The sequence below is a fragment of the Acomys minous genome (genome assembly GCF_964271855.1).
Source record: "Acomys minous genome assembly, chromosome: 10".
Classification (NCBI taxonomy): domain Eukaryota; kingdom Metazoa; phylum Chordata; class Mammalia; order Rodentia; family Muridae; genus Acomys; species Acomys minous.
The window spans coordinates 7,746,455-7,759,830 of NC_140491.1; the positions used below are offsets into that span (position 1 = coordinate 7,746,455).

Sequence of the window (13,376 nt, forward strand, 5' to 3'; positions counted from 1 at the left end):
CTCCTCTCAACACAACGGGATTTGAATCCTTAGAGCACACCTCTGGAAGACTTGTTAAAGATCCAACTTCGCCTTCCAGAGGCCTGAGTTAATAGCCTGGAGTGGATGCATTTCTAGCTACTTTCAAGCAGACAACAGTAACTTTGGTCCAAGTCTACACTTAGCACCACTCCCTACCTTCAAATTTAGAACTTAATGTACCAAGTGCATCTTGCTCAAATCAGGTCACTTGTTACACTTGTCAACACCAGTCTCAAGGTCCCGTCATCTGCTGCATGTTGTCTGAGGCATCTGAGAGGCACAGTCCCAAGGCTGGCATCCCAGGTCACTGACATAGATGTGCACCCAACTCGTTAAGGACTTATCAAGTACTCATTAATAAATAAAGCCCGGGTCACGTGACCCAGGCCTGACTTCTCACTCTCGTCTCAATCCATTATCAACTAGAGCACTTGTTTCTAATCTTAGTTAAACTTTAAAACCACTGGGCACTACCACGGGGAATCTGGGTTACCAGCCAGAGTTCCATGCGGCACTGGGGTTCTACAGTTTTCTCTGGGGATGTAGCTTAGTTGATAGTGTTTTTGTATAAATTGGTGTGGTGGTAGCATATATGTTATCCTAATGCTGAGACACTGAAGGCAGGAGTACCAGAGTTTGCATATGCACTGGGGGAGATAAGCAGATGGATATATATATAATTCCAGGCCAGGCAGGGCTACATGAGACCCTGCCTTTAAAAAAGAAAGTTCCAGGGCCAGGTTTGGTGGCACACACCTTTAATCCCAGCTCTTGGGAGGCAGAGGCAGGTGGATCGCCAGCCTGGTCTACAAAGAGAGGCCAGGTCAGCCAAGGCTGTTACACAGAGAAACCCTGCCTTGAAAAACCAACCAACCAACCAACCAACCAACCAACCAACCAACCAACCAACCCACCAACTAACCAACCAAAGAAAGAAAGAAAGACCTCAAAACAAACAAACAAAAACAAGTTCCTGAGGTGTAACTGGTGTGAGGGGCTGAACTACCATGTAGGGTTCTTCTGGCTTAAGCTCTCACATGACACTATCATCCACGGAGCTTGTGGTTTTAGTAAGTTTTCTTTACTATTGTAAGAGCTGTCACCAAAAGCATTGCTGACATCAGAGAATGGTTTCCTCCAGCCCTATCTCATGTTTGGCCTAAGCACTCTAGAAACATGAAGTCACATTGGCCCAGTATAAACCGATCTTAGGGACTCATAACAGTAATTCTTGAAGACCTCTATTTCAAATGTTTGCACCCCTGGGGGTGCAATTACAAGCTCACAGATGAGATGCAATTGGCTTATGGTATCAGAACATAATGCTAACTAACACTTAGTGCTCTCTAATGTGCCACCAGCCTCGGAAACTTGTGCTTTCTACAAATACAATAAACATACAAAATATTTATTTCCATTTTATAGACGGCTTGATTTCAGCTGACTTGAGGGCTTCTTATAACCATGCCTTATAACTAAGGCACAGTTCCGTGTTACTAACACCAGGTTCCATTTTGCTCCCAGTATCTTGAGAATGTATATACTGGGAAAGCACAAACTAATCAGGGCTAGCCTAGGCTACACGGGGAGAACCAGGCCAGCCTAGGCTATAGAGGAAGACTCTTTCCCTAAAAAAGCAAATAAATGATCACAAACGAAATGGGCTAAAGTAAAAAATGGTTAGAGTCAGGATGGGAACAAAATACTGCTCGCTGACTGACTGGAAGGCTGCCAGTTTAGCTTGGAATATTTATGTCAAGCAACAATAAGCTCATGTGCTTAGTTGTACAACTGGCATTGGCTTAAACATAAACAGCCGAGGAGAAGTAACTGAGAAGTTCTGGGCCTTCATTAGAAGGCACCGAGGATTAAAGAAACATCTGTTGAGAACACCGTGACCCACCCAGACAAGAGTGCCCCTGAGGTCAGTGAGCCACGATTACACCATTTGCCTTTGTCCTGGTTTTTCTTCCTGTTGCTATGAGAAATACCCTCACAAAAAACAACGCAGGGGAGAAGGAATTTATTTTAGGTTGTAATTTAAGGTTGTCCATCACTTCAATAAAGTCCCAATGGCAGAAGCTGGAGACGGCTGGTCACATCACATCTGTAGAGAGGAGCAGGCAGGCAGTCATGTCATCCCTCACAAGGTTGAGGCAGGAGAGTCATTAGTGTAAAGCTAGGGTAGCAAACACAGCAAGACTATGGAAAACAATGTAATAAGGCTGATTTATCCATGGCAGTGCCTGAGTGTCCAGAATCTGAGAAAGGGCACTGTAGTAATGAAGTGCTGAGACTAGGGGTGCAGTCTGAGATAGGGGGGACACAGGGCACTCACAATGCTCTTATCTTTCTCCTCCTCCCCCTCCCCCACATCTGTACCATGCCCCCCACAGCTCTGCTTCTCTGCACAGCAAAGTACTTCAGATCCAGAACCATGAATTTCTTGTAACCTATAAGGGTTGCAATCCAGACAGTGTATCTATATGGCACACAGGTGAACAAGTGTCTAGAAGGTAAACAAACAAAGACTAGGCCTAGAACCTTCTACCAACACTCCCACCTTGACTATCCAGAACATAGGGCTCCAAGTAGGCTGAACCCAAATAAAATCTATTGAGTGCAGTATGGAAGGGCTTCGCAGAAAAGGACGGCTTGGGAGTGGCTCCACTGTTTAAAGTCATATTTTGGCAAAAATCAGATAACTCGGATAAACTTGGAAAACTTTTATAATTGACTACTTTTTTTTTTTAAAGAAAATACTTTAAATTCATTCTTTTATGTTTTCATGAGTATACAAGAAATCTTATACCCATCCAACCCAAATATTCTGTTCTATTCTCTCCTTTCTTAATAACTTTTGTTCTGCTGGACATGGTGGCATGCGCCTTTAATCCCAGCACTTGGGAGGCAGAGGCAGGCGGATTGCTGTGAGTTCGAGGCCAGCCTGGTCTACAAAGTGAGTCCAGAATAGTCAAGGCTACACAGAGAAGCCCTGTCTCAACAAACAAACAAGCAAACAAAAAACAAACAAACAGCAAAAAATGAAATAGAACTGAAAATGTCCTCCCTGCTGACAAGCTCTCAGTACAAAACAGTGCTATGATAGTGGCTTGGGGTAAAGTCTTACCCAACTGTGAATTCTACAAACTATACCAACCTGGCAAGATGCGCTTATTACAATAGTGGTGTGACTGATGTGGGGGTACCCAACCACTCCATGCTCAGATTGAGGCCCACTGTGCATGAGGAAACCTGTTTGTAGTACTGTAAAGCATGTCTAAAATCCATTACTAAAGAGGTTTAGGTCCTAGAGTCCAACCTAAGACCGCTGCCTAGCAAACCTAATATACTATCAGACTACCTCCTAAATGTATCTTTATACCCACACATTGAAGCTACTCTCAGCCTTAAAACAGAGAAACCTTTTCCTTGCAGTGTAGGGAGACAAGTTAGGCTGATTGGGAAGTGACATATGAATAAAATAATGAGGTGCTCATTGTTCTCCTTGAGGAGGTAGGGCTGGGTAGAGCTGGGCAGGGCTGGGCAGGGCTGGGTAGGGCTCAGTGAGAAAGCACCTGCCTAGCATTGCACACAACCCTTGATTCAAACCTCTGCACTGCAAAAACACACGTCATCTTTAGCTTTTAAACAATATGTTTACTTCATTTAAAATTCTTATTTTCTGCCCAGCATGGTGGCATGGCACACACCTTTAATCCCAATACTAGGGAGGCAGAGGCAGGCGAATCTCTGTGAGTTCAAGGCCAGCCTGGTCTACAAAGTTAGTCCAGGACAGCTAAGGCTACACAGAGAAACCTTGTCTCAAAAAACCGAAACAAGAAAAAAACTTGTTAGAAAAAAACAAAACAGGTGTCAGCCACATCGCTTCTGCAAACTTCTCACCAGGCCAGATCCTGCTGCAGCACTCACTCCTCTACTTTGAAGCACACACTGAGGAGTGACTAGCTGGAATGTTTCCTTCCCCCATCCTAACTCTCGGTAAGTTAAAGCTGTAGGAGACGGTTCAGGAGTCAATTCCATCTGGCTTCCTTGTCATGAAGATCTATCTCCATTGTCTTCAGGGGATAAAACTTTGCCCAATGGAAAGCTGACACCATCAGAAATAATTCCTAAAGCCCACTGCTGCCCAAATCTGGTGTGGTGGCACATGCCAATAATCTCAGCACTGAGGAGCGGAGGCAAGTTCAAGGTCACATTCAAGCTATATAGCTACTTCAAGACCAGTGTGCAGTTTGGGTATGTCCCCCATAGACTCAAGTATTTGAATGCTTGGCCCATAGGGAGCTGTACTTTTAGGAGATGTGGCCTTGTTGGATGAAGTGTATCACTGTAGGGGTGGGTTTTGTACTATTAGGAGGCGTGGCCTTGTTGGATGACGTGCATCACTGTAGGGGTGGGTTTTGAGGTCTCCTACACTCAGTCTACACCCAGTGTGGCACACAGTCTCCTTCTGCTGCCTGCAGATCAAGATGTAGAACTCTCAGCTCCTCCAGCACTATGTCGGCCTGCACTCTTCCATGCTTCCCACCATGATGATCACAGACTCTGAACTATAAGCCAGCCCCGATGAAATGGTTTTCTTTATAAGAGCTGCCTTGGTCATGGTGCCTCTTCACAACAATGGAAACTCTAAGACAACTAGCCCTGGCTACATGAGACCCTGTCTCAGAAACCACAAACGAATGATAAAAAATAATCCACTTTAATTTACAACTTTAGTTGGGCAGTGTCCACCCTGATCCTCCAGCCAACCGTTGAGTCTTTCTTGACCTTTCTTTTTTCTTAACCGAATGAGGGAGCATAGTAGACCCCACAATTTTCCCAGCCCAAGGGTATTTTGACTTACACCCAATCCTAATAGCAGTATTCAGCCGAAAGAACACATGGCGTATCACCACTGTACCACACTGAAGAAGAGAGCAGGAAGGTGTTCCAGGTGTCTGTAGGAGTCTTTCAGAGCTTTTCTCTGCAAACAGGATTATCAGCCTGTGAATCTCAACTCTCTAGGGTGGGGGGTGGGGGTGGGGTGGGGTATGTCACTAATTGTATTTATTTCGACCAAAGGCCTGTGTAAAATGACTCATGTACTATCACCCAAATGATGTAGGTTCTAGAATTATCTGTGTTGGTTTGTACTGTGAACTGGTTAATGCACAAGTACATCTCTTGGTCTTCTACCCTGAGGGCTCTAGGACCTGCTGTGAGACATGGAAGATCACAAGGAAGGGCCATCTTCCCTGAAGGTCATCATGTCCGTCACGGCAGCGCAGGCCTTTGGTAACTCAGTGTCCTTTCTCCTCGGCTTCACTTCAGTTCCTTTCTGCAGGAGTGCTGATGTAGGAAGGCCCACAGCTTAGCACTAGACCCTAGCCATCAGTGGTCACCATGGCAACGGTGGCTTCCCACATAAGTCTACACTGCCCTTGCAGGCTCGGTAATTTGTATCTCTGACAACTGGTACCTTTCCTTGAGTCCCACGCCTTCTAGCGCCTCACAGCTCCAGCCCTACACAGCTGGGAAGAAAATCCAGTCTTAGCTGCATGCCTTTGATCTCAGCATTCAGGAGGCAGAGGCAGGAGGATCTACAGAGCGATTCCAGGGCAGCAAGGATACACAGAGAAACCCTGTCCAAAAGAGAGAGAGAGAGGGAGGGAGGGAGAGAGAGAGAGAGAGAGAGAGAGAGAGAGAGAGAGAGAGAGAGAGAGAGAATCTAGTCTTCTAAGCACTGTAGCAGATCTTCGAATTCACCACACTAAACCAGACACACAAGTCCCAAATCGACACTGCTCTTCTACCCTACATGTAGAAAGGCTCGACCACACCTAGGGACCCTAACATAGTGTCACCCGGGTTTTACGTATCAGCGCTTCTTGACTCAAGCATACAAGGCATAAGCAGCATCAAAAGAAGGACAACTTCCAAGTCACCGTGGTGCAGAGCTGTACGGTGTGAAAAAAAAAATTAACATGAACCTTGGTCTAATAATTTGCCTGAGTGACGCGAGCTGCCGCTGTGTGGTTCCTTCCTTGCTGGGCCAACAGCTGTGACTACGCCCAACCTTTACCTGTAGGTTTACTCAGGAGCATGTATGGATGGTACTCAAGCCCAAAGCGATCGTGTGAGGATGGGTGGGGTGGGCACACACGACGGGAGAAGCCAGGTTCATTGATGCGAATATCCACAGCCCTGTGCCAAGTGTCCCAACATCAGGAATACTTGGGCACTGATGCTGGAAGCAGAAATGATGTCTCAAAAATGACCTTGCTAGTGGTGACGTAGCAAGCATGCTGAAGCCTCCTTTGTTCTTCGCTGCAAAGCCAAACCTCAGAGTTTGTATAAAACAGACAGACACCATGAAGACACGGGTGTGAATTACCTGTTTATTGCTTTCTTGTTTCTTACTATAGAGTCAATGTTTTTGAATAGTAATAATATGTCCAAAATTCAACATTTTAAAACATTCAAAAAATAAAATACAATGTGGAAAGATGCCCTCCACTGCTACCTCCTCTAACTATGCCTGCTGGGACCGCCTGCAAGAGCGGCACCTGGGACAGGCCAATGCTGGTTTGTGGCAAGTATCGTCCTCAGAAACGAGACTAGGAGGAGGTTTTACATACCTCTCAGCCACTGGGTGTCTCTTTGAAAAGGCCAGGAGATCTAAAATGACCCCAGGGGTGGTGGCCCATCTCTACACCCCAGGCTCCTGTTCTATCAGGAGAGCTCTGTCACCAGGAGGGCGGGCCAGAAGAGCGCACGGCAGGATTGTCCAACACTCAGGAGGCCGCTTGTGCCAGTGGCTCTTCTCTAAGCCTTTATTTGTATGTTAAAAAAAAAAAAGCTTGTTGCACACATGTGTGATGCTCTCCACAGGACCAGCTGGAAGCAGGTGACTCTGAGTGGCACTCTGCTTGAAGGCACAGGGTCCTCGACAGCCCAAGGGAGGAGTCACTGTGTCTGAGCACTTTTGAAAACACATGTCCTACCTCTGAAAAGCTGCCAGCTGCCATACGTCTGATTGTAATTTCAGCCTGGTTTCTTTTGCAGTGTTTCAGAATCTTAGGGGGCCCCCTTGAAATCTTGATGCGCTCTGCTCCTTCTGTGAGAAATCAGATTTCCAAGGGGTCAAGGCTCAAAGGAAGACATATGTGGCTGTGGTACATCATTCAACAGACAGAAATAAATACGTGACCCTATAGTGTGGATATGAAACAATCACAAAGAAATAAATATCTCAGACCCCATAGCTGCAGGTCACATACTAGCAGTAAGATGGAATCTAAAAACTGTGATTTCCTTATGAAACATTTATCTACTGCAAGTTGAAAAGGGCGAGCAGAAACATATGAAAACACTGTGTGTGTGAAACATGAGCTTCTTCGGTACCAACGGGAGTGACCTCAGGAATGACCGATCCGTCCAATTTAAATAAACCCCTTTCAATCCTCCCCATGGCCATCTCAGGTTTCCACAATAAAAACGGACAGGGACCCGCTGCACCTCGTGGTGACACCAAAGGCCTGGTCACAGCAACCTTTTCTTGCAGACTGACAGAGGACCACACTTTTGCCTGAGGAATTATTTCATGCCCCTCTTGAAACACTGGTGTCATGAATGTTCTTTTCAAACAATGTGTCTGTCTGAAGGAGGAGGGACCATAAAGGTACATTTATTCACGTCCATGCCGTCTAAGGCTACAACAACCAGGCCTGGGAAGGGGGTGGATTAGAACCGAAAACAACAAAAACTCTGGGACTGCTGGCCTCCTAACTCTGCGTCTAAGCTCAAAAGAACCTGCAGGCTGGCGAGCCAGCTTCCTCCCTGAGAAGCGCTCTCTTCTCTGCCTCCAGCTCCTGTCTCTCTCGATTAAGGCCTGGACAGCGTTAGTGGTGCACAGTCTGTCCTGGGTGCTGTCAGTCACCCGTGGATTCTGGCTGGGAGCAGCCTGGCTCCAGAGTGCTGGGCTGGGCGCTTTGCCTTCGCAGCTCCTGCACCATCTGCAGCAGCGCGGAGCGCTCCGCCTCCAGCGTCAGCGCAGCCTGCTTCAGCTTGCTCTCGCTGGTCAGAAGCGTCTGCACCGTGGCTTCAAGGCTTTGGATCTTAGCATTTGCCACCTGGAGAATGGAGAACGGAAGGAGAGATGAGCATGCACCCGCCTCTGATTACACGGGAGGGGGTTGCTGCAACGCCACCACTCAGCCTTCGGGGGACTCTGGAGCAGAAACAAGCCTACTGATATCAGTTCTGGCCACACAAGAACTATCCCAGCTTGGGGCGCAGGCCGGCTGGACCCTTACAAACACCCTGACATTCTCCTGCATTTTCTGCCCTGGTGTGGCTCTTTTGGGGAGCAGGGACTGAGAAAGCGGCATGAAAACAGAGAGGGAACAGGACCCCCCAATCTCTACCCTGGGAGGAAAGCAGATGTCAAGTACACACAGGATGCTGTGATGGGCCGCAGAGCCCCGCACACAGCTGTGCTAACCATACAGCTACACGCACAAACCGACCCCACCCTCACAAATGGCCAAATGGCTTCCCTGCGATGGCCCACTTGTATTAGGGACCGCTCTCTAACCTGGAATCTGCTTTTCTTATTTTCTATGGAGAAGACATCATCACTGCAGGAAACCAGGCACGGCCCTTGAGACACGGAATGCCAGAAACAGTAGCATTCTGCGGAGAGCTTTCTCTGGACTGCTGCTCACTGGACACCACCTACCTCATAAAGAATAAGGCCCAAGTGTCGCTCTAGGAGAGAAAGTGTACTCCAGGGCCAGGGAAGTGGAAGTTTTGGCGTGTCATCACCCTTAGCTCCTATGTCCTGTCCACTAGGGCAGGCCATCTCAGGGGTGGCAGGGTCCAGTGACCCAAGGGGCCCACTGAGAGTACTGAAGCAGATCCAACACTGTAGTTTGTATTCCAGGACTTTCTGGCCAGCCTCTTAGCTCCCAGCTGTACTTACCACACTCTGTGCACTAACGGCTGGCCTACCTCAACAGCCCAGTCCAGCCCCTTTGCATGTCCCATTTATTTTAGCTAGGGAAAATAGTACATCTATTTTCCCACCTCATCTTCAAAACCAGGAAAATTGTTTTTTTTTTAACAAGACAAGCTTCATGCTAGACAGAAAACCTGTGACTCCACGCCTAGTTGCAGCTGCAATCAAAGGAGAACAGGGGTGGGAGGGGCAGCTTCCGAGAAGGGGTGGGCATGCCCGCTGCATGTCTGTAGTGGTGCCCTCTCATTGCTAAAATCCCACCCACTGTCCAGGCCTGGGCCGGCCCATTTCTGTGCTCTGAGGGGCACTAACCATTTCCCACGTGGCTTAGTAGTGAGCTACTTTGATAACAGCACAGATGGCAGGTCCCCTCAGGAGAAAGAAATAGTGGAAAACCAGCACAGGTTGTCTGAGATCGACTTCGCAGCAACAGTCACTACTACTATTTTAGTGAATAGTCTTTCACGAACACATGTATAGTAACGCTTTTAAAGAAAAGCACACCACATAGTTTGCTTGGTAATTTGCTTTTCTACTTAATACATCATAAACATATCTCAACACACTCAAAAACAATAGCTGAATGTTCTGTGTTTTGAACAGCACAATCCAACAATACTGTAAACAGTGTGCTGTGGCCAGTTTTACTTTTTCTACAATCTCTTCTCTGGGCAGACCCTTACGTGCTTGTGCACACCTTAGGCATGTGGGGCCAGTGGTCCCCATTTGAGAGTTTGTTAGGCATTGCTAAAGGTTGCAGAGAAGACAGCACTTGCTCACAGTAATGGAGGAGAGTCACTTCCACTGTTGTCTTTGCAACCTAATTTCTGAGCTCCACAGTTACTAATGCATATTAAGCACCCGTGTTAATGGGTTCTGCTCTGACAGTTCCATACACACAGGTATTTTGTTTTGGTTACTCTCACCTTCCCAACTACCCCCATCTTCCCTTCCTTGTCCCCCTGCCCCACTAGTGGCACATCTACTGCTAGTTTCTCACTCTAGCCTTCTATCTCCACATGAGAGCAAACAGGCATCGTTGTATATTACTTGTCCTTCTGTGCCACACCACATTTCCTTAAATGTTTAAGAAATATATAAATAGCACTTTGGTTTGCCCATCAACTATATGAACAGAACCAAGCTACAATGTTGTTTGTACAATGTACCTTCAGATCATATTGAAAAGCTTCTTATACAAAAGGGATAAGATACATATGGGATACTTACTTACAGAGAAGATCATGGGAAAACTACCTGTAAACCAGCACAAGGCACTCACCACACAACTCCACAACCCACGCCCGCAAGTCTGGGAAGGGCAACGTCCTGCCCAGCACAGCACAGGCTCAGTAACTACAGCGACTAGCAAAGCCTGCATCCCTCGATAAGACTCTCCTAGAAGTGTAGAGCACCTTGATCCAGAGAGGAGCGTGATCCAGGAGGCACCTGAGACCACGATCCCTTGCTTCTCAGCAGCGTCACATAACTCCCTTCCCTTACATAGGAGCAGCGCACAACTGCTTTCAAATCTCCAAATATGGACATAGGCATTAGCCACGTAAATAATCTAGCACATACTTCTGCTTGTTATAAGCTGAATGCTTCAAAATGCAAATGTGAGGGGCTAGACAGATAGCTCAGAGGTTAAGAGCACTGTCTGCTCTTCCAGAGGTCCTGAGTTCAATTCCCAGCAACCACATGGTGGCTCACAGCCATCTATAATGAGATCTGGTGCCCTCTTCTGCCCTGCAAGTGTACACGCAGACACAACATTGTATGCATAATAAATAAATCTTTTTTGAAAAATGCAAATGTGAGCTCAGAGGGAAAAGCTCTCTTCAAGGTCTATGTTGGGTCCACTGCTGGCTTGAAATCACTGGACATGACCAGCTACAGAGTGTGCCCTTGGGTGACCGAGCAGGCTCTTTGTCCCCTATGACTTCCCTTCAGGTGACAGCTGAGACTTCCAGGGAAGAGTGCACCTGGGCATATTTTGAGTAAGGACAAATTAAGCAGCATGGCTTCCGAGGTGCCTGGCAGTTAGGATGGGTCAGGAAGCATTCTGGGTTTGTGCGCTACAGTAAGGCTCTACCAGCGTCTCCTGCGGTCAAGGCCTGCTGGAAGGAAGGCATCTGAGGCAGGGACTGAGTACTCAAATGGCCACCTTTCTCAGATCCTGGACAAACTAGTTTGGAACCGGGTAAGATGGAGAGTATATTCTACAAAGCCTGGAGACGCCAGGCTATTTAAGACTATCCTCCAATAGTTTTTAACAGTGATGCTCTCATTTACACCACCATCTGACAGACAGAGGAGCCACACTCCGCAGTGAGGTCTGCGCTCTGCTCCCGTCACACCGATGACAGCACAGCCCAAAGCCCATTCCCCTCCTTCTGCATGTACTGTTTATACTACTGTTGTTCTGTGTCCTCGCCTGCATCTACCGACCTAAGATGGAAGGTTCTAGGAGGACTGTGCCCCTCAATAAACAAGTCGTTGCGTTTGTACCAGACTTATAAGTAGCCATCATATGCTCTGGTGTATTTTGTTGGATGGGTTTCTGTGTCATCTCTCTCCTTCAGCATCCCTCCGAGGACCGAGCCTGTCTCACTCCCAGGCAATGGAAGCTTAAGACTATCTCATCATTATTCAGAGCATGACTGTTGGCATTCAGCATCTGGGACCAAGCTGGTCTCCGCGCCTGCCTCCTGCAAAGCTAAGTGTAGAAAGAGCCTCTCAGAAAGCTCCTGGACTGTCTGACCTCGGCAAGGACACTCTGTCTGCTTCCTAATAAAAGGGCTGATTCTCCTGGGACACCTCTGATCGCAACTACAAAGAGTGCAGGGTGGGAAAGGTCCTGCGGTCGTGGGAAAGCCCTGCTGCTGCCGCCTTTGCTGAGTTAATGAGCTACTACACATGGAGGCCCAGGAAGCGGCTTTGCAAATACACTCTACCTGCAGTTGTTCCAGGAGGTCGAGGTTCTGTTTGCGCAAGCTGCTGTTGGTTTTCTCCAGTTTATCCATTCTTTGGTTGTCGCTGAGAGGAGAGGAGTCAATAAGCTCCTCTTGGAGCACATGGTACTCAACCTCATAGGCTTGTAGCTGTTTGGCGATGTCCATCTCGAACACCTGTCGGATACAGAGAAGTCACAGGCTCAGAAACTAATACAAGCCTCCCCCACGCACCGTAGCCAGGCTCATGCCAACGCGTATCTGTCATCCCTCCATGCTTAACATCATGTTGGTAATACACTGGAGCGATAAGGAAATTCAGCTCTGAGGAGGTCATGGTTTTACCCAGGTAGGGCATAACAAACACCTAGAAATAAGCCCAAAGGAAAACTAAGTATATGATCCGATGCTCTGTTTCTTAAAGGGGGGGAAAAAAGACTTTCAAGGGGCTAGAGAGACAGTGCAGCAGTCCAAAGCACTGGCTGCTAGTCTAGAGGATCCGGGTCTAATTTTGAGCACCCACATGGCAGCTCCAGTGCCAGGGGGATCAGATGCTGCTTCTGGCCTTCACAGGCACTAGACACTCAGGTGGCATGCATGCATACACACACACACACACAAAACCCCCAAACATCCATACATATAAGTAAATAAACAAAACAAAAATCAGACCAAAACAAGATTTTCAAAAATTTAGTTCTGCGTTTTCTCTACAGATTATAATACACGATTACAGGTTAAAAGGTGACAAAAGAATCATGTCCTATTTTTGCACAGTCACCAAGTCTTAGTTATGACTCAGCTGGGTTTTTACAGTTGCGAGGATGACAAAGTAACAGAACTGTTTATGAAAAAGTGCTCTTGACACAGACATGCAGAAATGAGCCAACCCCGAGCGTCACCCACACGGGTGAGTGAGCAGAAACAATGCCTGAGTTGTCACTTTTCCCATAACAGTAACAGTGATGACAGAGCCACCCGTGTGAAAAACCCCAAAGTGCAGAAGTGACTCAAGTGGCCGGCTGTGCCTTGTACTTTTCTCCTTGTGAGGAAGCGACAGGATTGCAGTGGGCAGGCGTGAGGTGACACAGATGGCGCCGCCCCTTCTCTGATGGTAAGGAAACCCCACAAGCTGAAGCCACTCTGCATAGGCTCACATCCGTTACTTTTCTTGTTGCTGTGACAAAATGCTCCACAAACGTCACAAAGAACAGAAGGGTTACTTTGGCTCTGAGTCGGGATGGCAGGAGCTCAGGTGGCTGGTCGCAGTGTATCCACAGCCAGGAAGCAGGGTGTGAGGGCAAGAGCCCTGCTCCCGAGTGGCACGAGCAACTCTCAGGCCAATGGCTTGGGCAGGGCGTGAAGAGTGAAGGAAC

General features: G+C 47.5%; 1 protein-coding gene across 4 annotated transcripts in view; it reads right to left on the minus strand.

Moving 5' to 3' along the window:
• Positions 1-6,411: 6,411 nt before the first annotated feature.
• Positions 6,412-13,376, minus strand: part of TBC1D1 (TBC1 domain family member 1) — a 192,564-nt gene continuing 185,599 nt past the window's right edge. For all 4 annotated transcript variants that reach the window (XM_084799507.1, XM_084799508.1, XM_084799509.1 and 1 more), the window contains 2 exons: positions 12,004-12,177; positions 6,412-8,159 (listed from right to left, as the gene is read on the minus strand). In XM_084799507.1, the coding sequence (XP_084655633.1) occupies positions 7,959-8,159; positions 12,004-12,177 (375 nt within the window). In that variant the 3' untranslated portion in view covers positions 6,412-7,958. The remainder of the gene's footprint in view (positions 8,160-12,003; positions 12,178-13,376) is intronic.